Here is a 27,303-nt window from a genome sequence, read left to right on the forward strand (position 1 = left end):
ATAATTAAGAACTCTCTAGTACATCGCAAGACCATTGGAACGCTGCTTCAGGCAGTTTTGGCCTTGAGACCGTGCACATTTTTCGGAAAATATCGATAAATGCCACTGTGCTACAAATGTTGACCAGAAAATCTTCAAGCATTCTGACGCAACAATTCTATCGTGTTGGGGTCTGTGACTCCTTTTAAAGAGGTGAATGATGTCTTTCGAATAAGCTATTACTTTTTATTAAACGGTTTAGCTGTTATATGCCAAATATCTAAAAAACTTAGATAAAAACCTTCAAGTCAAAATCGGGGGGCTCGATTTTCACTGTAGATATACGCTGCACTAGTAGACTTTTTGTTCAGTATATATATATCTTCGCGATTTGGAAGGCATCGAAATTGATAAAAAGTCTGGATGCAGAAATTTTTGAACCGGTGACTATTTTTGTGGATAACCAAGTGGCTCTTAAAGCCATCAAATCCTGTAGCATCAAGTCTGGGGTCGTCCTCAAGTGTAGAACAGCCTTGGAAACGCTAACTAACAGCTACCAGGACACTGCGATTTTATGGGTAATGAAAAAGCAGACGAATTAGCTAGACGAGGATCGCAGTCTACAGATCTAGCAATCGCTGACTCCATCAAACCACATATTTGTCACATTTTCCAAAATATTGAGAAGTTCTCTGACGAAAGAGCCAGGGTGTTCACTTTCCACCATGTCTCTCACCTTCTATTCAACAGTGGACACCGCCCTCATCTACATCAGAAATCTGAAGTGGCTGGGACAGCGCAAACTGAACACGTGAACCGTATTTCTAAATTTCTTCCAACCACTTTTCTTTTTCGAATTTACTCAATTCCTTTATATGCTTTTGCATTACTTAATTTTTTATTTTGATACTCTTTTCTTTTTTCTACCATCTTTTGTCTTTACAGTACTCCCCTTTTATTTTCCTTGGATGATCACAATAGACCGGAAGGTCTCCGAGTGACTCAGTCACAATTAGTGACTGCACATCCCCAAACCTAACCTTGCAGCATTTACCCTATATATATGACAATTATATATGCCATTATTTAAATCTTTCTGACCAAATCCTTTTCCATTCAGTTTCTCCATAACTTCTTCCGCATTATCTTGGGGAATATTACATGGTTCAATGTGACTATGACATCTCCAATGCCCTTCAATGTGTGTGGCTAGCTAATCGCAACACATGTTCGGAAAGTATGGGTTTCCCCTAGTGAATGTTCATCGTTGTGATCAGTACAAGGCCTTGCGGCGCAGCGCACCCACTAAGTTTTTCAAATCGGCCCGGCCTAATGCACACCTTAGGGAAAGGGGCAGAATATTCGTAATCGGTGTAAAAGTCATTGCATCACGTGTCACAATTGGAAAGTTCAATCTTCATAAGGAAAGAATTCGGCCCATTGTCTTATAAATGCCAGGGCAGTCTCTGTAACAGCCAGCAGATTGTTCTAGGACATCGAACGAACTTCACTCTACCCTTAAGTGCATTGCATTTTGTCTATAAGGTTTAAAAGAGACGTGGTCTATAAGGAGTGTGACTTAACAGAGGCGTAGTCTATAAAGGGTGTGACTTAACAGACGAAGGTAGAGCTATACAATTTGGATTAAAATAGCCGTGGTCTATAAGGAACGTGGCTTAAAATAGCCGCTGTCTATAAGGGGAGTGGCTTAAAAGAAGCGTGGTCTATAAGGGGTGCGGCTTAAAAGAGGCATGGTATATAAGGGGTATGGCTTAAAAGAGGCGTGGTCTATAATGGGTGTGGCTTAAAAGAGGCGTGGTCTATAATGGGTGTGGTTTAAAATAGGCGTGGGGCTTAACAGAGGCGTGGTCTATAAGGTGTGTGGCTTAAAAGAGGCAAGGTATATAAGGGGTGTGGCTTAAAAGAGGCATGGCATATAAGGTGTATCGCTTAAAAGATGCGTGCTCTATAAGGGGTGTGGCTTAAAAGAGGCATGGCATATAAGGGGTATGGCTTAAAAGAGGCGTGGTCTATAAGGAGTGTGGCTTAAATAGGCGTGGTCTATAAAGGGTGTGGCTTAAAATAGGCGTGGTCTATAATGGGTGTGGCATAAAAGAGGTGTGTTATATAAGGGTGTGGCTTAAAAGAGGCATGGTATATAACGGGTGTGGCATAAATGAGGCGTGTTCTATAAGGTTGTGGCTTAAAAGAAGCGTGTGGCTTAAAAGAGGCGTGTCTAAAAGGGCTGTGGCTTAAAAGAGGCGTGTCTATAAGGGCTGTGGCTTAAAATAGGCGTGGTCTATAAGGTTTGGTTTAAAGGTATTTCCTACCACACATAGTGTTCTTATACCGTCAGCCTTTAGGCTATCGAGAAGAGTACATACACGTTCATACAACCAACTTGTTCCTGATCGAAACAATGTTTTTTTAGAACCCTAGTATGTTTCGACGAAATCCGTCTGTCTGGCTGGAACGAACTATAACTTTTGAACGGATCAACCGATTTGGTATATAATTTGGCCTTTGTAATATATTTTGTCCAAACTTAGTTTGAGTTCGAAGAAGGGCTATATCGGTCCACTCCTTCGAGCACCTCCCCACAAAAGTTCAAAACTTTTCACTAAAGTGGTGAGTGCGATAACTCTCGAAGGCAGTAACCGATTTAGTCCATACTTTACACATCATAATTTTTCTACCAGACATAAAACTGTTTCGAATATGGACTATATCGGTAGACTCCTTCGGGTACCTCCCACACAAATTTTCGGAAAAGTGTTGTTTAAAACCTGCTGTCGAATCTTTTTTGCAACAACTAGTACTCGCTGACCCTATTACGACGTTACAAGTTCTTTAAGGGGCAAGTACATATTTCATAACAAAATGACCCGAAAGATTTAAGACGCACAACATCTTTCAAACTGGATACTGAGTTGTTCCAAACTTCCGGTACATCCCCCACCAATGTTCAAAAATATTCGCTTACATGGTACGCGCGGTATCTCATGAACGAAGCATTGGATCTAGTAATATTTTGTCCAAACTTAGTTTAAGTCCAAAAATGAGCTATGTCAGTCCACTCCTTAGAGTACCTCCCTCACAAAAGTTCATCATTTTTTTAGTTTATGTGCAGTCTGTTCGTATGTTCTGTTTGAGAATTCTTTGGAAATTTTTGTGGTCCTATTTACAGCGATATTATATTTTTCGTCATAAATATACCCACAGAGAATGTTTGAAGGTTTTAGCTGCATAAATATAGTCGTCGTTGGAGATATAAGCTATTCTGGTACAAGGCCACATTTTGATTTTCCCCACTTTCAAGATTTAAGATTATCCTGCCAAAATGCCTATAATTTGGTATTTAGTCTTCGTTGTGATTCCAAAATATTCCCGCAGAGAATGGTCGGTGCAGAACCACGTTTTGATATAGCCATCATAGAGCGATTTGGGCCGATGTTCGATATTTTTTAAATTTCTTCTGATCATCTAACGGAAATGGTAGTCATTTGGTTTCAATAAAATAATGGCGAGGATAAAATATAACGGTCCGACCGAACTTAATGTAGTCTTTACTTGTTTGTAAAGATATTTGATTTTTGATTTGATTTATTTATTAGTACCCCACACAGCAACACCGAAGTGTTACAATTTGCTCTTAAAAATATATATTTCAGTTCCTTCGCACAATCGGTTGGATAATGTTGTAAATAGAAATATTTTGAAATTAATAGTGGGATCGTGATCAAAAATACAAATTGCTCTCTGTTTTATGGTGAACACAAAATTAATGATTTTTGGGAATTTGAAAAATCGAAGTGTTACTTGCCCCGTTACTTCTTATAAAAAAGACAAACAACAACAAAGTATTAACATATTTCTCAGTTAACTTTTTTCAATAAATTAATTTAAAAATTTTGGAACATCTTGAAAAATAGTATTTTTTTATAAATTTACCAATAAATTCAAAAATGGCCACACTGTGCCGCACCATTTACTTACCTCATCTTTACAGTCCACATGAACCTTCCCGCTATCCAAGACTCGTCTCAGTGTAATATCATCACCCCTCAGTGCAGCCAAATGCAACAAAACATCCGAAGGCGTTTCTTTCTGAAAATCAAAACAAAAGAAAAATTAGTCGTTTTACAAAAACACTTTCATTCATTTCGAGTTGTTGCCACATGAAGATGCTACACTGCACACTGCTTGCTACATACTAATAATAAACACAAAACATGTTGCCTAGCCTCTACATCATTAAACAGCAAAAAAACAACAAGTGTCAGGGGTCAACAACAAAAGACCCACGAACAGCAACTTGTTGCTAACTGTCTAGCTGACAAACAAGCGAGCAATACAAAATATCAACTACAATTCAATATAAAATAAATTTCAACAACAATAATAATAACAACAACATAATATTTGCATAGAAGTGCAATTGAAGATCCGTATCGGAAAAACAAATAAATATTATTACGTATTGATAATGTCTTTAACCCTCCGTTGGACACCAGAGTCTGGCCAGGCCTTTTTCATTTTATTTTGCATTTTAAACTGGGTTACGATAAAGCTATGAACCTGAGATTCCAGGTAGCTTCATGCAATTTTCTTACCTTTCAAATGAAGGAAACATGAAGTCAAAAGGATCACCAGAAAAGGAGCTACAAGGATTTTTTGACATACATATCACATTCGTAACACATGAGTCTGGTCCCACCCATTTTTTATTGAAAATTTTCCGAAATTTTTCTTAAAATTTGATTTTTCCTACATTATTTGACAAAATGAATACCATTTTATGAAACTTGTCGCATTTCACCCTACCATGTCTTCAAAATTGCACATAAAAAGGTGGAAAAAGCAGGATATGGGTTTGAAATCAGTGAATGTACCAAAACCTAACAAAATCCCTTGCAAATAGGGTTACACTTGTATTCTAGACAATTATACACATAACTGGACTAATAAAACCCATTACTTAGCTTCTCTGCTCTTTTTATGGGGTGGATTGGTCCAAATATAGAATTCTCCACATGAATTATAAGAATATCCTTAGGATATTTGCCTTTATTTACTTCTTGATATCATCGTTATTGCACTACAATAAGCTGTAAATTTATAAAATAGACACTCTTCATTCTGAATAATAGGCCAAAACTAAAATACAGTGCTTCAAAATGAAATATAAATAGGATTTTGGAGTATAGAGACAAGAAAACTACGAATTTTTTACTTCTAGGCATATGTCCTGTTTCACCTACTTGATAATATCATTTAAGTTTATAGTTTTTCGGCTTGTTTTTTGACAAATAAGGATTATTTACTAAAGATTAGGGTCCTTTAAACATATTCTACAACTTTTTATATGAAAATGTTAATTAAGTTTACTAAAAAATTATAAATAATTATATGGGTCTGGCCAGACTCATGTGTTACGAATATGACAAACAATATTGGTGTCCAACGAAGGGTTAAAGCGTAGCGGGGAAATTTTGGTGGGGAGGTGTTTTACTAAAATGTATACTAAATATAGTATCAATAACTGCAGGGTAATTTTGATAAGATATGGGTAGTGGACTGGATTTGGACTCTGGACTACCATGTTGCGATTTCAAAGATGTAGTCCTCATTTTAAAATATCTATATTTAATGTCTAGGCTGCATACTGTATGTGGGCTTCAAACAGTCCTGACTGTTGTAAACATACGTCGTACATATTTGCAATTTGTTCATAATGTAGCTATCCACAAAATTTTGTCCTACCCCTGAAATATACAGAAAACGTATTTTTCTTCAGCACAGCAAGCAAAAAGGTAGCTGGTATGGTGGGAATCAGCAAAAGTGCACCTGATGCCATCAGAAGAAGCTCAACAAGCAACCCACACTAGCAAGTTAGCCAAGTTTTTCTGTGAACTGTCGATTGTTTGTTGTTTTTACTATTGCTATTTTCTCAGCAGTCAACAGACAATGTTGTCGTTTAAAGCAGCTACTATTAGGGGAGACAGAGGAACTATCTACAAATTCCAGCTACTGTCTGTGGCAGAACAAAAACTAGATGGTGCAGGGTACTTTTAAGTGCAAATGTGATGGGTCGTACTTAGCACGACACCCTTCCCAAAATTCAAGACGTAACTCTTTTTGGCATTTTAACTCATAAACGCCAAGCATTTTAATGTCGAATACCATCGTCAGTAGACCGACAGCCACAGAGACAAACTATGCCGACATTATTCTCCACTTTGTTGGTATTTTGGGGGGGACTTTTAATTTCGATGGCTTCATTGCTGAAAACTTTGATGAGAGTGGTGGTGCTTGGGAAATGTGTAAAATTAATATTTTTACGTCATTTATTATTATTGTTATTGGTATTTAATAATGACTACAAACACTCAATTGTCATCATTGTTATTATGGTAAAGAAGAAAAAAAGAAAACACTTTCAGTTGTTTAATTAGAGATTACTGGATGACCGACCGACTGTCTGCCTGACGAAGCACTTTGTTTTTTGTCTCAGTAAAAACTCAAGTGTTTAAATTGCTATTGAGTAATAATTTAATTAAAAAATAAAAACGATACTTGTTACACACAATTTTCCCGAAGCAAATGTGAACATTATTATTTAGGTGGAGTTCTGGAAAAGAAAGCTAAGCTATGGAAAGCAATTTTTCGCATTTTACTTTCTTCGGAACATTTCCATTAAATAAACGTACCAAAATGTTTAACATAGACGCTTTAAAATTTGACTTGAACTTTTTCTAGATATTGAGAAACGGAGGGAAATTATTTGGTGACCTAAGGAGTGACTTACGATGACCAATCTATCAAAAATATCTTGAATAGGATGAATTGAAGATACATATATGGACAAATAAGACTAAATTGAAGGGCATTTTTAAGGGGTTACCCCACTTGTTACTTTCGAAAAATGTAAAAAATTTTATTCGCTTATTTTAAAGTGTTATTAGCATAGAATATGCATGTTTTCAAGTAGATCGGAGCAAAATTGGCTGAGATAGGAAATTGGCATTCGAAAGGAAATATTCATTCTTTCTCGAAAAAGCATTTTTTAAGTCGGTGTCTACTATAGCTCGAAAACGTCTGTGCCGATCATCATATATTTTTGTGGGCTTTTAGTTCATCAAAATCTTGCCTTTAAAAAGTACCCAATTTTTTTGTTTTAAATTTGAATTTTCACATTAAAAAAAAAATAATAAATTTTAAAATCTCTCATTTAAAGACAAGAATACCTAACATTCTTGTTAATAAGCCCACAAAAATTTATGATGAGCGGGTCTAGCCGTTTTTGAATTAGAGTGGACACCGCAAAACACTTTTTAACAACAATGTTTCGTAGGCGGTATTTTTCACAAAACTGTGCAATATTTTTTCAACAAAAAATTATCGAAAATAGATCAAGATGTGCCCGGCGTCATTAAAAGTTTATGCCCATTTATTGAGCAAGAAAATAAGCTATTTTTCATGATTTTTTTTACAGGAAATCTATCGATATTTTTTAGAAGATTTTGTTTTCATCTAAATGGTCACACCTTGAGCTACTTTCAAATTTTGTTGTTGAAAAATATCAGTGTTATTACTGAAGTAGTTTGCGGTGCCCAATGTAGCTCGAAAACTAATCAACTGATCGGCAAATGTTTTTGAAGGATCATTAAGAACCTAATAATCCTGTCCTTAATCGAAATGGAATTAAGAAATATCCATTTAAAAAAATGGCGAACTGTCAAGATTTTAACTAAAATATGTTTGTTTTCAAGTAGATCGGAAAAAATTGGCTGAGATATGAGGATTGACCAAATTTTTTTTTTAAAAAGAATCTCTCGCTTAGAAACAAGCTTTTTATGTGTATTATAATCCCACAAAAACATATGAAGAAAGGATCATCCGTTTTCGACCTACAATGGGCACCACTTTCAAAAATTCGACTTCGGGAAAATCGCGTTTAAAAATTCGATATTGCATACAAAACACAATGAATTTTTCCATTCTAACGGTCATGTCTCAGCCAATTCTTGTTTTTCAATTATTTTAGTTGGTGCAAGGCAAGGACAGGGTTTTATAATCTTTTGCACCATTTTCTCAGAAAGTATAGACTTGAGCCCCAAAACAATTGTACGTAGTAATAGGGGGCGCGAGGGCATTATGCTGCAAACAAATTGCAAAAAGATTCCAGACATGACCTTAAACAGCACTTGTGCAACCAATTTTTAATATTTGAGCGTACATATCGCTCGCGAAGACGTTGACCTATATAGTCTAGATACACACCTGATCTAATTCTGGAAGAAATATTATGATATCCCAAATTTTGAATGAATCGATTACTCCCTTCGAAAAACAAGTAAGAAAGTATCAGCCAGCTGTGTCAACAGATATATAAACTCAGCCTCGGACCTAAAGAAAATAAGTAAACACAATACTTCTGATGTCTATAGTGTTTATACCCTCAGCCTTTAGGCTAAAGAGGGTATTTACACTTTGATACGACCAAAAATGTGCCTCATCGAAATAATGGTTTTAGACCCCAAGTATGTTTGTACGATATCCGTTTCAGACAATTTTGAGTAAATCTAGCAATGTCCGTCCGTCTGTCTGTCTGTCTGGCTGGCTGGTGCGCACGATAACTGTCGAACGGATCAATCGATTCGGTTCAAATTTTGGGTATCGAATTATTTTGTCCGGATTCGATTTAAGTTCGAAGATGGGCCATATAGGTCCACTCCTTCAGGTACCTCCTCCACAAATGTTCAAAAATTGTCGCAAAATTTGTGCGCACGATAACTCTTGTAGGGAATAACCGATTTGGTCCATACTTTGCACATCGTGTAATTTCCACCAAACTTAGATGAGGTTTCAATATGAACTCAATCGGTCCACTCCTTCGGGTACCTCCCACACAAAATTTCGGAAAAGTTCAGTTTAGGACCTGGTCTCGAATCGCTTTGATTTTTGTTTACGCAAGTTGTATTTGCTGTCCTCTATACGACGCTGTAAGTTTCATTAGGGGCAAGTCCATACTTCCTAAGGAAATAGCCTGAAAGTTACAAAAAGCCCTATGACACCGTGTGTAATGGTTGGAGCGCAAGATAACTCTCGAACGGATCTGCCGATTCGGTCCAAAATGTGGCTTTCGTAATATTTTGTCCAACTTTGTTCAAGTTCAAAGATGGATTATATCGGTCCACTCCTTCCGGGACCTCCCCCACAAAAGTTCGGAAATGTTCGGAAAATTTGTGCGTACGATAACTCTTGAAGGAAGTTACCGATTTGGTCATTACTTGGTCTCGAATCGCTTTGATTTTTGTTTACGCAAGCTGTATTCGCTGTCCTCTATACGACGCTGTAAGTTTCATTAGGGGCAAGTCCATACTTCCTAAGGAAATAGCCTGAAAGTTACAAAAAGCCCTATGACACCGTGTGTAATGGTTGGAGCGCAAGATAACTCTCGAACGGATCTGCCGATTCGGTCCAAAATGTGGCTTTCGTAATATTTTGTCCAAACTTAGTTCAAGTTCAAAGATGGATTATATCGGTCCACTCCTTCCGGGACCTCCCCCACAAAAGTTCGGAAATGTTCGGAAAATTTGTGCGTACGGTAACTCTTGAAGGAAGTTACCGATTTGGTCATTACTTTGCACATTATGAAATTTCTATCAGACTTAGATGAGGTTCCAATATGGACTCAATCGGTAAACTCCTTCGAGTACCTCCCACACAAAATTTCGGAAAAGTTCAGTTTAGGACCTGCTCACTAATCGCCTTGGTTTTTGTTGTAACATCTTGTATTCACTGTCCACTATACGAAGGTACAAGTTTCCTCAGTTCGTAGATAAGCCATATCGGTCCACTCCTTCAGGTACATACCCCACAAAAGTTCAAAAATATTCGGAAAAATTGTGCGAACGATAACTCTTGATGGGAGTGACCGATTTAGTCCATATTTTACACATTCTCATAATATCTACCAGATATAGATCAGGTTCGAATATGGACAATATTTGTCCACTCCATCCCGTACCTCCCACACAAAATTTTGGATAAGTTCACTTTAAGACCTGCTATTGAATCTCTTTGATTTTTGTTGAAGCAACTTACATTCGCTGCCTCAATTACGATGGTAAAAGTTATTTCAGGGGCAAGTCCATACTTCTTGAGAAAACAGCCCGAAGGGTGTAAAAACCCCCTATGGCACCCCCATGGTCTATGTCGGTCCATTCCTTTAAGTACCTTTTCCGCAAAAATTTTGAACTTTAATCCTAATCAACATTTTTGTCGGTTCATACGACCAAAATTTTGAAACCCCCTAACAACATGCTGAGGGTATATCTCTGTCGGCAAAGCCGACTGATACTTTTTTACTTGTTTTTTTTAGTTTTTGGGCATATTTCTCTAGAAGTATGGATTTTTACCCGTCGTAACTACGGCCGATACACAACATGTTGCCCAAAAATTCTCAGAAAGTATGGACTTGTCCCCGTCGTAACTAGGGCCGCATACACAAAATGTTCCAAAAATTAAAGACGAGCACTATTTCACAAACATTATGTGGGAGGTACCCAAAATATTGTCCGATGTAATCAATATTAGAACATAATCTTGGTCTGTACAACATTTGGACCAAATATGTTTCTCCATTCGAGGGTTATATTACGTACTACCCTGTTTAGTAAGTGCCGGCAGGCTTTTTTTAGAGATTTGGACCATTATCTCAGGAAGTGGACTTGCCTCGAAAAAAATCGCACTCGTTACAGTGCCCGCAAGAAGAACTTGTTGCAAAACATATAAAAAATTGTCAGTCGGCTTTGCCGACAGATATATACCCTCAGCCAATGTGAAGTGGAACTTTCACCTACGGACAGATCGAATGTATTTAAGGTCTCTTCTGAATTTTGTGGACTTGTTGAACTTGTCGACAAAAATGAGGATTAGGAATTACCTGCAATAAGACACAAATGTTGAACTTTTGTGGGGGAAGTACCCTTAGGGAGGACCGATATGGGCTACTTTAGAATTTAAACTAAATTTTTACAAAATATTAGGAGATCCAAAGTTTGGACCAAATGATATCGTCCTAGAAATTTAGTGAAATTTTTTTTAAATATTGGGGAGTAGTACCGGAAGTTGTGGACCGGTTTTGCCTCATGAAATTAAGTTTCGATATAATATGACGAAGACCACAGTTTGGACCAAATCGCAAGAGCAGTTCAAGAGTTATCGTGCTCTCCGACCGCCACATATGGTGACATAGGGGTTTTTTTACACCTTTCGGGCTGTTTTCCCAAGAAATTTCCACTTGCCCCTGAAAAAACTTTTACCGTCGTAATGGAGGTAGCGAATGCAAATCGCTTCAACAAAAATCAATTTGATTCGAGAGCAGGTCTTAAAGTGAATTTATCCGAAATTTTGTGTGAGAGGTACCAGAAGGAGTAGACAAATATAGTCCATATTCGAACGTGATCTATATCTGGTAGATATATTAGGATGTGCAAAGTATAGATTACATCGGTCACTCCCTTCAAGAGTTATCGTGCGCACAATTCCGAACATTTTTGAAGTTTTGTGGGGGAGGTATCTGAAGGAGCCCATCTTCGAATTTAAACTATGTTTTGATATAATATTACCAAGACCGAATTATGGACCGAATCGACAGATCCGTTTGACTACAAAAGGTGTCATAGGGGATTTTCGCAACTTTCCGGCCATTTTCTCAGGAAGTATGGACTTGCCCCTGACTTGGACTTGTACCGTCGTATGGGGGGAAGTGAATACAAGTTGTTGCAACAAAAATCAAAGCGATACGAGAGCAGGTCCTAAACTGAACTTATCCGAAATTTTGTGTGGGAGGTACCCGAAAGAGTGGGCCGATTGAGTCCATATTGGAGCCTCATCTAAGTCTGGTAGAAATTTCACGATGCGCAACGTATGGACCAAATTGGTTACTTCCTTCATGAGTTATCATGCCCACAAATCTTCCGAACATTTTGGAACTTTTGTGGGGGAGGTACCGGAAGAAGTGGACCGATATAGCTCATCTTCGAACTTAAACTAAGTTTGGACAAAATATTACGAAAGCCAACATTTGAACCGAATCGGTTCATCCGTTCGAGAGTTATCGTGCGCACCAGCCAGACAGACAGACGGACAGACAGACGAACGGACATTGCTAAATCAACTCCAAATTGTCTGAAACACATTTCGTCCAAACATACTTGGGGTCTAAAACCATTATTTCGATGAGGCACATTTTGCCCTAAAGGCTGAGGCTATAAAAATTCAAATTAAACTGCACTTTTTCCAAATTTTGTGTGGGAGGTACACGAAGGAGTATACAGATTTAGTCCATATTCAAACCTGATATGTGCCTGTATGTAATATTACCGTATGCAAAGTTATGACAAATTCGGCTACTATTTTAGTGATGGAGCGGACCGACCGATTGAACTTAAACTAAGTTTGGACAAGTTTGTTGATACCCAAAATTTTAACCAAATCCGTTGATCCGATCGTGAGTTATCGTGCGCACCAGCCAGACAGACGGATGGATGGACATGACTAAATCAACTCAAAATTGTCTGGAACGGATTTCGTCCAAACATAGGTTGGGTCTAAAACCATTATTTCGGTGAGGCACAATTTTGATCATATCAATATGTATACACCATCTTTAGCCTAAATAATGAGGATAGAAAAAGAGCTTTTGTGGGTAGGCACCCGAAGGAATGGACCGATCGGTTCGACCTTAGAAAAAAAATTACGACAAATTCCGAAAAAGGCCCAAGAGATGCAGATCGACATCTACCATCCTTTTATCGGATACAAAGCAGCATTTGAGGTATTCTCCAGTATGATTTTTACATTTTTCCATGCGCTCAAACCAATTGTTGAAACACTTTTTCCATTCCGAATGAGACACCTCCAAAACATGGTTTTTGAACTCTTCAACAGCTTCTTCTGGCGACGAGAATCATTTACCACGTCTTTTTTTCTTCATGAGCGGGAATAAAAAGAAGTCATTGTGTGCCAAGTCATGACTGTATGACGGATGACCCATCAATTCTACGTTTTGTCCGCGCAAAAGGCCCAGGTTTGAATCGATGTGTGAGAGCTCGCATTGTCATGGTGCACAATGATTCGTCATCTCTTGTTCGTATTTAGAATGTCTCAGGGGACTTCAAGCAAACAAATTGTAGTGAACCACTCAGAATTATCCGTCATTCGTTGATCAAGTCGTACAGTAGCTACATGGTCAGTTCTGCCGAAGAAACAGGCGACCATTTGCTTCGAAGTGCTTCTTCCCTGAACAACTTTCGTTGTGCTGGATCTCTCTCTCTCTCTCTCTCTCTCTCTGGGTGTTCATGCAAACTCAAATATAAGTTGGTGGAAGAAATGCCCAAGGATGTCTCTATCTCGCGGTATATAACATGGCGATCTTGCATTATCCGTTCAAGCACGGCTTACATTTTTCTGGCACAACGACCGCTTTTGGACGACCCTCATGACCTTCGTTTTTTAGCGAGTGTCGACGAAGATTGAATTCATTAAACCAGTTTTTCATAGTGCTATAGGGTAGTCCTTTATCGACATACAAAGATTTAATTTCATCGATGAACTCTTATCCACGTCGAAATTTGTGAAAAATTATCGGACGAAAATGTTTTTTTTGGCAAATTGATTTTTTTCAAGTTACTGAAAACAACGCAACATTTGGTCGTACGTCAATCTGTACTGAGTACGCTAGGGCAAAAAATATAAAACTTTCCAATGGAAATGTCAAATAATGTCTGGCAACAAGTCGCATTGCCTAGGCCAGAGACTTATCTAATATCCCTCGTACGATCAAAGGTATTCCATGCCTCGTCTTTATTTGGTATTCCCGCAAAGCACATTCGGCTTTATAAGATGATTTTAGCTGATACCCGGTCTCCAGTTAAAAGAGGAAAGAACCACATACGTGGCAAGGATTGCCTTGTCTAGGCCATCTCATAATGACGAACGATGATGAACCCACTAAAAAGGTGTATACATACGGGCTGCATGGCAGTACACGTAGGGCTTGGAGGCCAAGGCTTCGATGGAGTTGAGTAAACAAATGGAAGATGAAATAAAAAAACTATATTCCAAATTGGGAAAGAAAAACAACAAATAGAGAGGAGTGGAAATCTTTACTTAGTTACGCTTATAGGACACTGTAAATTTTCGAAAGATTAGGCAGAAATATTATCTTACTCGTAGATGGTCTCTTATGCTTACAATTCTAGTATCCGAAATAACAGACTATTTCGAATAACCCATTAATTTATAAACCATAAAATTTTTAACACTAAACATGATAAACATTCTGCTGATAAATGTAATGTCACTTAAATCGAGAGTGTGTCATGGGTGCTTAAATGTGATAATGTGCGTTGGATAATTTACAACAACAAAAATCCGTAACATTTCAACTAAATACCAAAAATTCCAACTGGAAAAGCATAAAAGGTAGTAATGCTTTGGCAAAACAATGTTATCTGTAAAATGAACAATTATTATTGCTTTTATGAAAGACGGAATCATAGAAATACACACATACACAAGACTTCATATAAATACACAGAGAAAAATTATTTGAAGTAGAAGAATTAGAAATTTATTTCTTATAGAAAAGTTGTGTAAATTTTTTAGCGGTTTGGAAAATATTAAGATGGAGAAGATTTTGGAAATAAATTGCATTTTGTTTTTTCCAAGTGTACTACAAACACTTAATGAGTGTTTGTTTGTGTGTAATTCCCTTCATTCATAGACTTTTATATCACAAAATTACAATTGTCATTTTATCAGCACGCAATTATCGCTTAGTTAACGGTAGTAACAACAGGTGCTTGCAATTTTTTAAAGCAGCTATAGCTATAAACTATTCGTAACAGAAGTTGTAGAACTTTTGTGAGAAAAAATATAAACTCAAAAAAAAATGAAAAGGAAAACCACAGCAACAATTCATAACAAAATCAACAATAAGCAAGAAAATTATCTTACCTTTAGAGACATCTTTGAGATTTTCTTTGCTTTTAAGGCGTATTATTAACTGTTTGTGGTAAGCATTTATAGTAGCAGTAGAGCGAACAGAGCAAACGACGGATGGATGAATAGACAGATAGACAGTTGTGGATGGATGTGGTATGGATGGATATTTGAGTAACAACTTTGTGTGTTTTCCTTGTTTGGTTTCCTTTCACAAAACCAAAAAGACACGTGACGGTATGATTATTGTTTTACTTCTTCCAATATCAATTGGTTTGTTTGCTTGTCATCGTTTTTGTATAAAGTTTATATCATTAGCTGTCTTCTTTTTATGTTACTATTCTATTTTAGTGGTTTTATTTAATAAGAGAATACAATTCATTTTCTTTAAAACATATAAAATGGCGCAAACAACATCCGATCAGGGTTTGATTATTTTTCGAATTATTTATAGAATAAATTGGTGTAAATTGTCCAATTAAAAAAAGGATCTATAATTTTGCCGAATTTTCTTACTCTTAGGTAATTTTTGAAGAGAAGTAATATACGATTATTCGTTAATATAAATATCTACGTACGTATGTGACAATATTTTCCCAAAATATGCCCCTAGAAAACTATTTTAAATCATATAGAAAGAATTTTTAAAATTAAATATCTTTCTACTTCTTTCTTCGCTCCTTTCTACCTCTATGTGCTTAATATAAAAGAGCGAAGAGATTTAAATTTGATTTCCTAAAAATAAAACTAGCAAACATATTACCCCATATTAAAAGGGTAGTAACTCAAAATTTTAATATTTTTGCTTTTATTGAAAAATATGTGTAAACTACATAAATAAAAATCAAATGTCGTTGGTTGGTAATGGAATCAGTTGAGAACGACTGGACCGATTTGGATAATTTTTTTTTTAAATGTTCGTCATAACCCAGCTTAGGTTTTTATGCAACGAAATTTAGCCACGCCCACTTTTTTCAATTTTCCATTATAATCTTTCTATAAAAACTACGGAACTGATTTTCCTGAAATTGTCATGGAATGTACAAGGATGGCTACATCTTAGTTACTTAGCTGGCCCATTACAGAACATTTGTTCCATATGCCGAATTAAGAAAAGATCTCCATTTATTTCTATTTGTTGCTTCGCACTCTGGAATACCGCGGCTTTTTATCTCTTCATCAACTTGTTTGCGCCATCTATTCCTTGGCCTGTCAATTCTGCGTGCACCGCCAAGCGGTTCGTATTTATACGCCTTTTTAACGGGTTCATCTTCGCTCATTCGCATGATATGGCCTAGCCAACGCAATCGCTGCATACGTTTAACTATATTGATGTCGTTGTATAGCAGATACAGCTCGTGGTGCATGTGACGTCGATATACACCGTCAACGCAGATTTGTCCGTAGGTCTTTCGAAGAATTTTTCTCTCAAACACACCAAGCACTCCCATGTCTGCTCGCGCAAGTACCCAGGCTTCGGTGTATGGCTCCGAACGGGTAGTATCAGCGTTTTGTAGAGCGTTATTTTTGTTTGACGAGATGTGGCTTTGTTTTTAAACTGCTTACTTAAACCAAAGTAGCATCTGTTGGCCAATACAATTCTTCTTTTTATCTCACAACTGATGTCGTTTGTCGTGTTTACGGAGGTGCCGAGGTAGAGGAAGTCTTTTACTACCTTAACATTATAAGAGCCAACTTCCACAGTTGGTCCGAGCTCAATGGACGCATTGCGCATAGACACCATTAACTTGGTCTTCTCACCGTTTACCGCCAGACCCACTTTAGCAGATTCTCCTTCTACCTTCATAAAGGTATCGGTTACTTCTTTTACTGATAGTCCCATGGTGTCTATATCATCAGCATAAACAAGAAAAATGTGGCTGCTGGCTGTTAACCTTTTCCAGCAGGATGTTGAAGAGATCACACGAAAGGCTGTCTCCTTGTCTGAAACCTCTTTTGGTACAAAACTCTTCGGAGAGGTTCTTTCCTATTTAAACTGAGAACCTCGTGTCAGTTAAAGTCAATTTACAAAGCCGGATGAGCTTTGCGGGGATATCAAATTCAGACATGGCTTGGAATACCTTTGAACGCAGCGGACTGTCGAAAGCTGCTTTATAATCGACAAAAAGGTGGTAGGTGTCGATCTGCATCTCTTGGGTCTTCTCCAGGATTTACCGTAGGGTAAATATCTGGTCAATGGTGGACTTGCCGGGTCTAATGCCGCATTGGTATGGTCCAATTATCTCGTTAACCATAGGCTTTAGTCGTTCGCACTACATCCCTGACACGATCTTGTAGGCAATAGGTAGTAGACTTATGCCCCTATAGTTAGAGCATACAGTTTTATCTCCCTTCTTGTGGACGGGGCACAGGATACTCAGGTTCCAATCATCGGGTACTCGTTCTTCCTGCCAGATGGTGCTAACTAGCTGATGAATACACCTTATCAGCGTGTCGCTTCCGGTTTTGAACAGCTCCGCTGGTAAGCCATCGGCTCCTGCTGCTTTATTATTCTTCAGCCGATTTATTGCTGTCTTTACCTCATCTTGGCTGGGCGGTATACATTCAATACCATCTTCTGGGATTGGGTCTGTGGTATCTTCGTCGCTGCTATTGGATACCAACAGTTTTGAAAAATGTTCTTTCCATATCCTGAGCACACTATCTGTATCAGTTACCAAATTACCTTGCTGGCCTCTACAGGAGGATGTGCCTGTACCAAACCCATCAGTTTGATGCTTGACTTATTGGTACAATTTTCGGACTTCATTGTGGTTCCTGTACATCTCGATTTTTTCACACTCCCGTTTTTCCATCTCTCTCTTTTTTACTGCGGAAAAGGCGTTTCTCCTCTTTCCTTTGCTCCCGATATCTCTTTCGTGCGCTACGCGTTGCTACGGATTATAAAGTAGCTCTATATGCCGTATTTTTCTCTTCGGTAGCAGCACGACACTCCTGATCATACCATGGATTCCTTGGTGGAGGTCGCTGGTATCCAAGTATGGATTTTGCAGCTGTTTCCATGGAGTGGGCAATACTTTGCCATTGCGCTGATATGTTATCGGGATGAGGAGTAGGCTACATAAGCAACATCATTTGTTGCATTTCGGTAGGGGCGGGTTACTTCTTTAAAAATGCTATATTTACAATAATTACGAATGTATCGGTTTGGAAATTAATTTGCGATACAATTGCGGTTGTGTCTCCGACCATACCTACTTATTTGACCACGCCCACTTTAAAAAAAAAATGTTACATCGACAAAACTACGGAACCGATTTTCTTGAAATTCTTAGGGAATGAACTGGGATGGCCCCCGAAACAGGCTACATATTTTATTGAATTCAAGAGGGGGCAAAAACGCAATATTCGCAAATATTACGAATGTATCGGTTTAAAAATTTACGAATAAATCAACAATCCAGGGACTTCTTTGGGGCCTAAAGACTCGACCACGCCTGCTTTTTTAAATATATTGTATCTCCAACAGTAGTGAACCAATTTTAATTTGAAATTTGCAGCAATAGGTTTGCCGTTGTTATGTCTATTTTTTGAATTTCGGAGCAGGTGGGGTACCTTCCCCACGCCTTTCTTTTAAACGCTATATGTACATATAAGCCAAACCAATGATTATATCAGTTTCAGCATAAATTTTGGGAGACAATGAGGTTGTGTGTATACTAGGTACATATTTGGAGCCAAATTACCGGACCACATTTTAAATATATTATATATTGAAAACTAATGACCACACCCACTCTTGTCAATACATTATTTTTTGAAAACTACTGAACCTAATTTCATGAAATTTTCAGAAAATGTTCACTAATGTCCGTGGTCCAAAATGCCCTTTACTTATAGACGAATTTCCGGGGCTTATTGTTTAATAATCGCTATATATGCTAAACTTATGAGTGCATCGGGCTCTCTACTAGATTGACCCCAATGATATGTATATTCGTAGGTTTTACAACTTTTGAGATATAGAAGTTGAAATTGGGACAATTCAAATTCAATTCAATTCTGTATCGTCTCCTTATAAAACAATGTCATGACTGCAATTTTCCAACTTAAACTTAAATATCTAAAAAAATGGTACATCCTATGAAAAATTACATAGGCCAGTCTTGTAGAGAATTTTCAGAGCTATACGATTTTCTGAGATCCCATGCCGATAAGACTTGCCGTATTCAAGCAAAATCGCGAAACCCTAACAAACAAGACTAAAAATGTAAACTGAGCTTCTTTATCTCAAAAATGATACAGCCTGAGAACAAATCATAATCGTCTATCCTGTAGAGAATTTTTACAGCTACAACATTTTCTTTAGCTCCATTGCGATTGGACTTGCGGTTTCCAAGCAAAAGTGTGAAAATCTAAAAAACACCTAAAAATGTTAATTTTGACCGCGATTTATTTAAAAATCCCTACAGCGATTTTTTCTTGTTTTTGGATTTTTCTCATCTATGAACATTGCTGTTTCATAGTTCACAAAAACTTCCCCTGTGTAAGCGGTTTTCATTAAAAGTTAGTTAAGGCGCACCCTTCATGACAATGTTTTATAAGGGGGGCGATACAGTCAGTGCATTGTCCCAATTTGAACTTCAATATCTCAAAATTGGTAAAACCTACGAAAATACCGTAAAGGTCAATCTTGTAGAGAATTTTCAGAGCTACAACATTTTCTTCAGTCTCATTTGAGAATAGAAAGTCTCCGTATGAGAATAGAAAGTTTACAGACAAAATCCGCAGGTACCTTTTAAATTCTCCTTGGTTTGACAATGGACCGAACAAGTGAGGTGGAAAATACCAATTTTTGAATTGTCAAGCATAAAGTCCATAAAAAGTTGTCATTAAAACTCATTACGAAGGGCCAGCAACGTGGACCGGGGTCTGCTAGTTGTTTAATAAAATGTGAATATCTCAAAATGTCGCTGGAAAAATCCTCCATTACTTTTTCTACTCTTTCATAAAATATACCGTTATGTCTCTCTTCATGTCTTCCAAGTCACTACTTGCATCAAAAATTATTTGCTTATTCTGAAAAATAGAAAATTTTGAGTTACTACCCTTTTTTTGAATAGATGCGATATGTTTGTACATAATAACAGCACACATCTACCGACCATAGGTAACCATGATTACTGTGATTAACTTAAAAATGGAGCATTTCCTTTCTACTCTTAGGAAAATGTGGCTGCTTGGCTGGTGTTTGTGTGTGCTTTTCCCGCAAGAAACCTTTGGACTGTTTTTTTTCTTTAGCTTTTAATGGATAAAAAGGTTTTTCCTTTGGGGATTTTCTTATTTTGCCTTATGCAAACTTAACAGCATGAGAAACATTCACTTTGCGCGCTCTATTTTACGAGTCTGTCTTTGTCGTCGACAACGGCGACGACGTCGGCAACAGAACATTGTAACAGAAAGTAGTAAAGGAGAATGTCGATAAAACATAAAACAGTTGTTGTCATAGCACCAGATGAAGGTAATTTATTATATCACAGCTCTAATATATACACAAAACATTTTTGTTGTAGATTTGTCATAGGGCGAAATGTAGTTAGGTGTGTTTTTTATTGTAACTAAAAAGGGACTTTCGGTATATTTTTTTAAAATACTTTATTTTTAATTTTTCAAGATGTAATATGGTATCATCTAACGACACTGGTATGAAAATGTGTATAGCATGGACTTAGTAGTCCAAATTCAGTTTTTAAACGTGTACAAATTATTGAGGTATATTGAAATTTCATAAACACAGTGAATTTATAATAAGATTGAGAATACAGACCAGACTCAAACAAGCGAATGAAAAAACAATACATTTTGCAAGATACAAATCCGAAAGGCGCTGAAAGAGCTCATGCGTGCCAAAATATGCTAGTAAGCAGTACCATATTTAGGTCTTGAATACATACACAAGATTTCATTGTAATCACTAAAACAGATATCCAGAAGTCAGGACTAAACTAAACAGGGAGACATTTCTCATATCCAATATAATTTTAATATCGATGATATCCTTTCTATCGAAATACATAACCATCATTGTTGATGTGGTTTTGTCGGAAGATCGAACTAAAGAAATTCAGTATTCAAGGCGTACTTGTTAATCACTACAATACCGTGGTACGCAGATACTCGTGGAATAATAAGAAATAAACTTAGAACCAGCAGAAAAACTCCCATAGCAAATACGACCAAAATTGTTCCTCATCGAAATAATAGTTTTAGACCCCACGTATGCTTGGACAATTTTCAATTGATTTAGCCATGTCCGTCCGTCTTTCTATCTGGCTGGCCGACACTGTTATGTTTCAAATTTTGGGTATCGTGATATTTTGTCCAAACTTAGTTTAAGTTCGAAGATAGACCATAACCTTCCACTCCTTCCTGTACCTCCTCCACAATAGTTAAACATTTTCGCAAACAAGAAGCCCACGATAATCAACCAACGAATCAACCGATTTTATCCAAAATTTGGTCCTTGTAATATTTCTTCCAGACATAGATCAGGTTCAAAAATGGTCTATATAAACCACTATTTCATCGTGCCAATTTGCAGTTTAGGGACATGTCTCGGATCGTTTTGACATCTTTTCCAGCAAGAAGCCTTGGCAACTGTGTCTATATCGATAACACCTTCGGAAACCTCCCTCAGAAAAGTTCAATATTTTGCAGCAGTTCCGTCCACGCTTCCTGAAAGAATGACCCAAAAGCTCAAAAATTCCGACGGTGAACAACTTGATTGACACTATAACTACCGAAAGGAACGACTTCTAAAATCAGATATGCCCATCACGGTGTGCCTTAACCAAATCGCCGGAGGGATTCTTAAATAAATCCCGATCGAAATTCACAATTTTAGGGTTTTTTTTTAGGTTTTCACGACTTTGCTTGGAAACCGCAAGTCGTATTGAAATGAGTCTAAAGAAAATGTTGTAGCTGTGAAAATTCTCTACAAGACTGACCTTTATGATATTTTCGTAGGTTTTACCATTTTTGAGATATAGAGATTCAGTTTAAATTTTTAGGTTTTTGTCTTAAGTCTTCAAGATTTTGCTTGGAAACCGCAAGTCATATCAAAATGGGAATAAAGAAAATGTTGAAGCTGTGAAAATTCTCTACAAGATTGGATGATTAATTTTTTCATAGGTTGTACCATTTTCAAGATATGACATTGTTTTATAAGGAGCACGGTGCTCTTGAAACAATTTTAAATGAAAGGTGCTTACACCTTCGAAGTTTTTGCGGATTCTGAAACTACAATGTTCATAGAGGAGAAAAATCAAAAAACAAAAAAATTCGCCGGAGCGCTTTTTAAATAAATCGCGATTTAAGTTGACATTTTAATGGTTTTTTAGGTTTTCACGATTTTGCTTAGAAACCGCAAGTCCTATCAAAATGGGACTAAAGAAAATGTTATAGCTATGAAAATTCTCTACAAGATCGACTTTTATGATATTTTCGTAGGTTTTACCATTTTTCAGATATTGAAGTTCAAATTGGGACAATGCATTGACTGTATCGCCCCCTTATAAAACAATGTCATGAAGGGTGCGCCTTAACTACCTTTTGATGAAAACCGCTTACGCAGGGGAAGTTTTTGTGAATTCTGAAACAGCAATGTTCATAGATGAGAAAAATCCAAAAAAAGAAAAAATCGCTGTAGGGATTTTTAAATAAATCGCGGTCAAAATTCACATTTTTAGGTGTTTTTTAGGTTTTCACGATTTTGCTTGGAAACCGCAAGTCCAATGGAGCTAAAGAAAATGCTGTAGCTGTGAAAATTCTCTAGAGGATTGACCTTTATCATTTGTTTCCAGCCTGTACCATTTTTGAGATAAAGAAGCTCAGTTTACATTTTTAGGTTTTTTTGTTAGGGTTTCGCGATTTTGCTTGAAACCGGTAAGTCTTATCGATGTGGGACCTGAGACCCACTTAAAGCTGTGAAAATTCTATACAAGACTGGCTTAAGTAACTTATCCTAAGTTGTACCATTTTTTTAGATATATAAGTTTAAGTTGGGAATTTGCAGTCATGACATTGTTTTATAAGGGGGCGATACAGAATTGAATTGAATTTGAATTGTTCCAATTTGAACTTCTATATATCAAACACGGTAAAACCGACGAGAATACTAAATGTCAATCTTGTAGAGAATTTCATAGCTACAACATTTTCTTTAGTCCCATTTTGATAGGACTTGCGGTTTCTAAGCAAAATCGTGAAAACCTAAACAACCCCTAAAATGTCAACTTAAATCGCGATATATTTAAAAAGCGCTCCGTCGATTTTTTTTTTTTTGTTTTTTGATTTTTCTCATCTATGAACATTGTAGTTTCAGAATCCGCAAAAACTTCCAAGGTGTAAGCACCTTCCATTTAAAATTGTTTCAAGAGCACCGTGGGAGGCGACACAGTCAGTGCATTGTCTAAATTTGAACTTCTATATCTCAAAAACGGTAAAACCTACGAAAATATCATAAAGGTCAATCTTGTGGAGAATTTTCACGGCTACAACATTTTCATTAGGCCCATTAGGCGGTTTCCAAGCAAAATCGTGAAAACCTAAAGAACCCCTAAAAATGTGAGCTTAAATCGCGATTTATTTAAAAATTCCTCCGGCGATTGCTTTGTTTCTTGATATTTCTCATCTATGAGCATTGTAGATTCAGAATCTGCAAAAACTTCCCAGGTGTAAGCACCTTCGATTTAAATTTGGTTAAGGCACACAGTCATTTGGGTTATGACTTTTTCACCTTTTTTCGCAAATTTGATTTCCTGTAGCGAGAATGAATGAACCTTTGCCTATTAATTACTAAAATAACTATTACATCATTTAAATATTGAATATTGACTTTTTGTCGAATCACTTTATAATTAAGATTTTATATAATCTTAGGAAAAATCATCAAGGTATGATACAGGGATACGAGGTTGTAAAAAAGTCATAACCCCAATGTACAACCTTCGCAAACTTTTGCGCTTTAATCCATTTTAAAACCACTTCTCGGATCGCTGTTAATCATTGTAATTACAACATTATATATATTTTTGCTAGGGGAAGACCATACTTCCTAAAGTATGGGCTCCAAGAATCACCCAATATTTAGGATCATTCCTTCACACATCACTCGCACTACATATTTAAGTAGTCTTTGTTACAATGCAGAATGAAATTATACATTCTGTGGATAAGGACCGTTAGTTGAGAAATTAGGACTACAAACGCGTAAAAATGTACGCAGATATCTTCCAAAACTTCTTTTGTCACCTACGAAACTGAGGCTGAGGTTATATCTTTGTCGAAAAAAGTGGGTGATATTTTCTTATTGTTTCAGTAATGGAAAGTTACAGAAGTCTGCATTTGGATTTAGGTGAATCCATGGTTGAGTCTCTGTTCGTATGCCCTATGACGAGCCTGAATAGGGCGCAACTTTTTGACGGAACCCTTATCTGCTCACATCCTGATAAAGCGTTGAGTATCCAAAACTTAAAATAATAATCTTTGAATAGGAGGACTAGTACCACTTCCCATAATGGATTTCGAAAAAGAAGTAGTCATCTTTAAGATTAATAAGATCTTTTATATAAATAAAAATCAAATGTCTGGATTGGCCAACGGTAAAAATAAGCTACAAATTTTGTTGAATTTCGGAGGGGGCGGAGTACCTCCCTATGCCACATTTTTAAAAACACTATATTTGCAAAAATTACGAATGTGTTTGAACATTTAGGAATAAATCTAAAATCTAAGTAATCTTTTAAATATGTTATATCTTCAACACTACTGAATCGATTTCCATGAATGATCACGGTTTACCGTTGTATGTGCGGTACCTTCCCCACGCCCTTCTTTTAAACTTATGACCATATTCGTTTCAGCATTAATTTTGGGAGACAGTGGGGTTGTGTCTCTGACCCCAAATACACATTTGGAGCTATAATACCGAACCACGCCCACTTTTAAAAACTGATGACCACTCCCACTCTTTCCAATACATTATTAGACAGCGGAATCCTATGCAAATGCATATATGGTTAGGATGGTCGTATCGTATTTTGAATATCGTGCATATTTTGATATATTTTTACATATTTGCATAAAATTAACATATGCAAAACCATATGCCAAAAATATATACAAGGATTTGTGGTCTAAAAATCCCACCGAAATGGCTGAAATGTGGTATTAAGTCTTCGTTTGGGGTAGGAAACTTTACACCTGAAAATTGTCCACCTGAAATTTGTCAGTATAGGTCCACGTCTTTATATAGCCCCCATAGAACGGTACCTCCCGATTTTCGGAATTTTGAAAGTTGTAGCCTCAATATCCCACCGAAATTACTGAAATTTGGTCTTTAGTCTTCGTTTAGTCTTTCCACCTGAAATTTATCGGTATAGATAGATTCACGTCTTCATATAGCCCCCATAGAACGATGCCTCCCTATTTCGGGTATTTTGAAGGTTGTGGCCTCAATATCCCGCCAAAATGGCTGAAATTTGGTATTAAGTCTTCCTTGGGGGTAAACAATCTTCCACCTAACATTTTTCGGTTTAGGTTCAGGGCTTCATATAGCCCCCATAGAACGATACCTCCCGATTTTCGGTATTTTGAAGGTTGAGGCTGTGGTTATACATTTCTATATTTTATTGACTTGTCTTAAAATAATTTTAAACAGAAAAATTGTACATACAAACATTTTTGTAACTATTATTGAAATAATTGTTGCATAATTTGCATATGTCACATGTTTCGATTGCAATTTAATCAGAAGCCAAAAATATGCCCAGACCCACATTTTATCATGCATCGGACCAAAAATAGGGGTTGCATGAAATTCCGATGTCTATACATTATTTTTCCAAAATCACTGAACCTAATTTCATGAAATTTTCAGAAAATGTTCCGGAATGTCCCGCGGTGCAAAACACTTTATATTTATTGATGAATTTCGGGGGCTTATTGTTTCATAATCGCTATATTTGCTAAACTTAATGCATCGGCTTGCAAATTTATTTTCTCGAAAACTAATGAACCGATTTCCATTAAATTTTGGGGAATGTGCCGTGGTACACGTAGGCGGAAGTGGCATGGTATCTCCCCTATTTAGAAAAACGATGTATTTATAAATTCCCTTAAATGGTGAGGTTCAACGGTCCATCAACGATGAAAAACTAAAAACATATAAGTGCCAAAAAGCAGGAGAATTCGACTTGGCCATACCTATTTTTGAGATGTAAACCATAAAACCCATAAAAGTTGTCATTAAAATCAATACGATTGGTCAGCAACGCCGGGTCTGCTAGTTGATAAATAAATAACACCATAACAGTCCAGGTCAAGAATGCTTAGAGGAATTCTTGCGTAGGCTTCAGTGAATTTGTAAGAGGAAATACTGATATGCTTGTGCTACAATATACCACCTCATATTTACAAAGCAAGGAAAGTATTTAAAAATGTGACTTAAAAATATGGAACCCAGGACGACGACACTTCGTAGGAGAAATGTGTCTTCCAATGGGAAAATACGATGTTGACTGGATTGGTGGCGTGCTAACCACCACTGTGTTACAAATGGCTAGAATATAGTAGTCATCAGTATACGAAATCGGCGTAATGCTAAGCTGCTCACGTGCAGGAAATTTGTCTGCGTAAGTGTTGTTGCCCATGACTGGCATATAGGCATTTCACACAAAAGATTGTGGTTTTGGTTTCCAGCAAGTCATCATATTTTCAAGCAGGGGTCCGGAACTTTTCATCTGTGTAAAGAAACACTATTATATTCGACATGCATTTCGGAGTCGACGATTAGAAAGAGGCTTCCATTTAAGTGAGCCTATAGATCAGGCATGACGAAAAAGGAAACAGAGAAAATATGAATGTATTCAACATATTGGTAACTTATAACAGTGTGTTAGTAAGTTTATATTCACGCAAGCTGTAACACAAAAACAAATCAAAACATTTGTTCTCTTTTGTACGCTCTTGCCGTGCATTCGGGTCGTGTGGGTGTAAATTGCCGAAAATCATCGGCACCGCCGTGCCAAATGTGACCATGCTTGCTATAGATATATTTGGTTTGCACTCTTCTTCTCTTTAAAATGAGAAGAAATCATGTCCATCGTTAAAAAAATCTGAAAATGTCAAAACATCGAGACTTTTTAAAATTTACGATTGGGAATTGCATACCGATGTCATATCATGGTATTTTATCTTTTAATATACAACATTACGAAATTATAAATGATTCGAAAAGAAATACCCCAGACAAGAAAACAATAACTGTCATCTCGTATTAAGACGACG

General features: G+C 36.9%; 1 protein-coding gene and 1 long non-coding RNA gene across 16 annotated transcripts in view; one reads left to right on the forward strand and one right to left on the reverse strand.

The window, feature by feature from the left end:
* The window catches only part of LOC141393525 (uncharacterized), a 112,464-nt gene that overhangs the window by 84,174 nt on the left and 987 nt on the right, over positions 1 to 27,303 (forward strand). The gene's annotated exons all lie outside the window — the stretch shown is intronic.
* Positions 1 to 27,303, reverse strand: part of LOC141393522 (uncharacterized) — a 51,031-nt gene that overhangs the window by 8,291 nt on the left and 15,437 nt on the right. For 6 of the 15 annotated variants that reach the window (XM_073966562.1, XM_073966568.1, XM_073966563.1 and 3 more), the window contains 2 exons: positions 15,010 to 15,336; positions 3,976 to 4,086 (listed from right to left, as the gene is read on the reverse strand). In XM_073966562.1, the coding sequence (XP_073822663.1) occupies positions 3,976 to 4,086; positions 15,010 to 15,021 (123 nt within the window). In that variant the 5' untranslated portion in view covers positions 15,022 to 15,336. Of the gene's footprint in view, positions 1 to 3,975; positions 4,087 to 15,009; positions 15,486 to 15,572; positions 15,607 to 27,303 lie in introns of those variants that run through there. The other 9 variants (XM_073966561.1, XM_073966559.1, XM_073966560.1 and 6 more) reach the window with 6 other exon arrangements.

This window comes from Musca autumnalis, unplaced genomic scaffold (genome assembly GCF_047663935.1).
Source record: "Musca autumnalis isolate F117 unplaced genomic scaffold, ASM4766393v1 scaffold_2, whole genome shotgun sequence".
Classification (NCBI taxonomy): Eukaryota; Metazoa; Arthropoda; class Insecta; order Diptera; family Muscidae; genus Musca; species Musca autumnalis.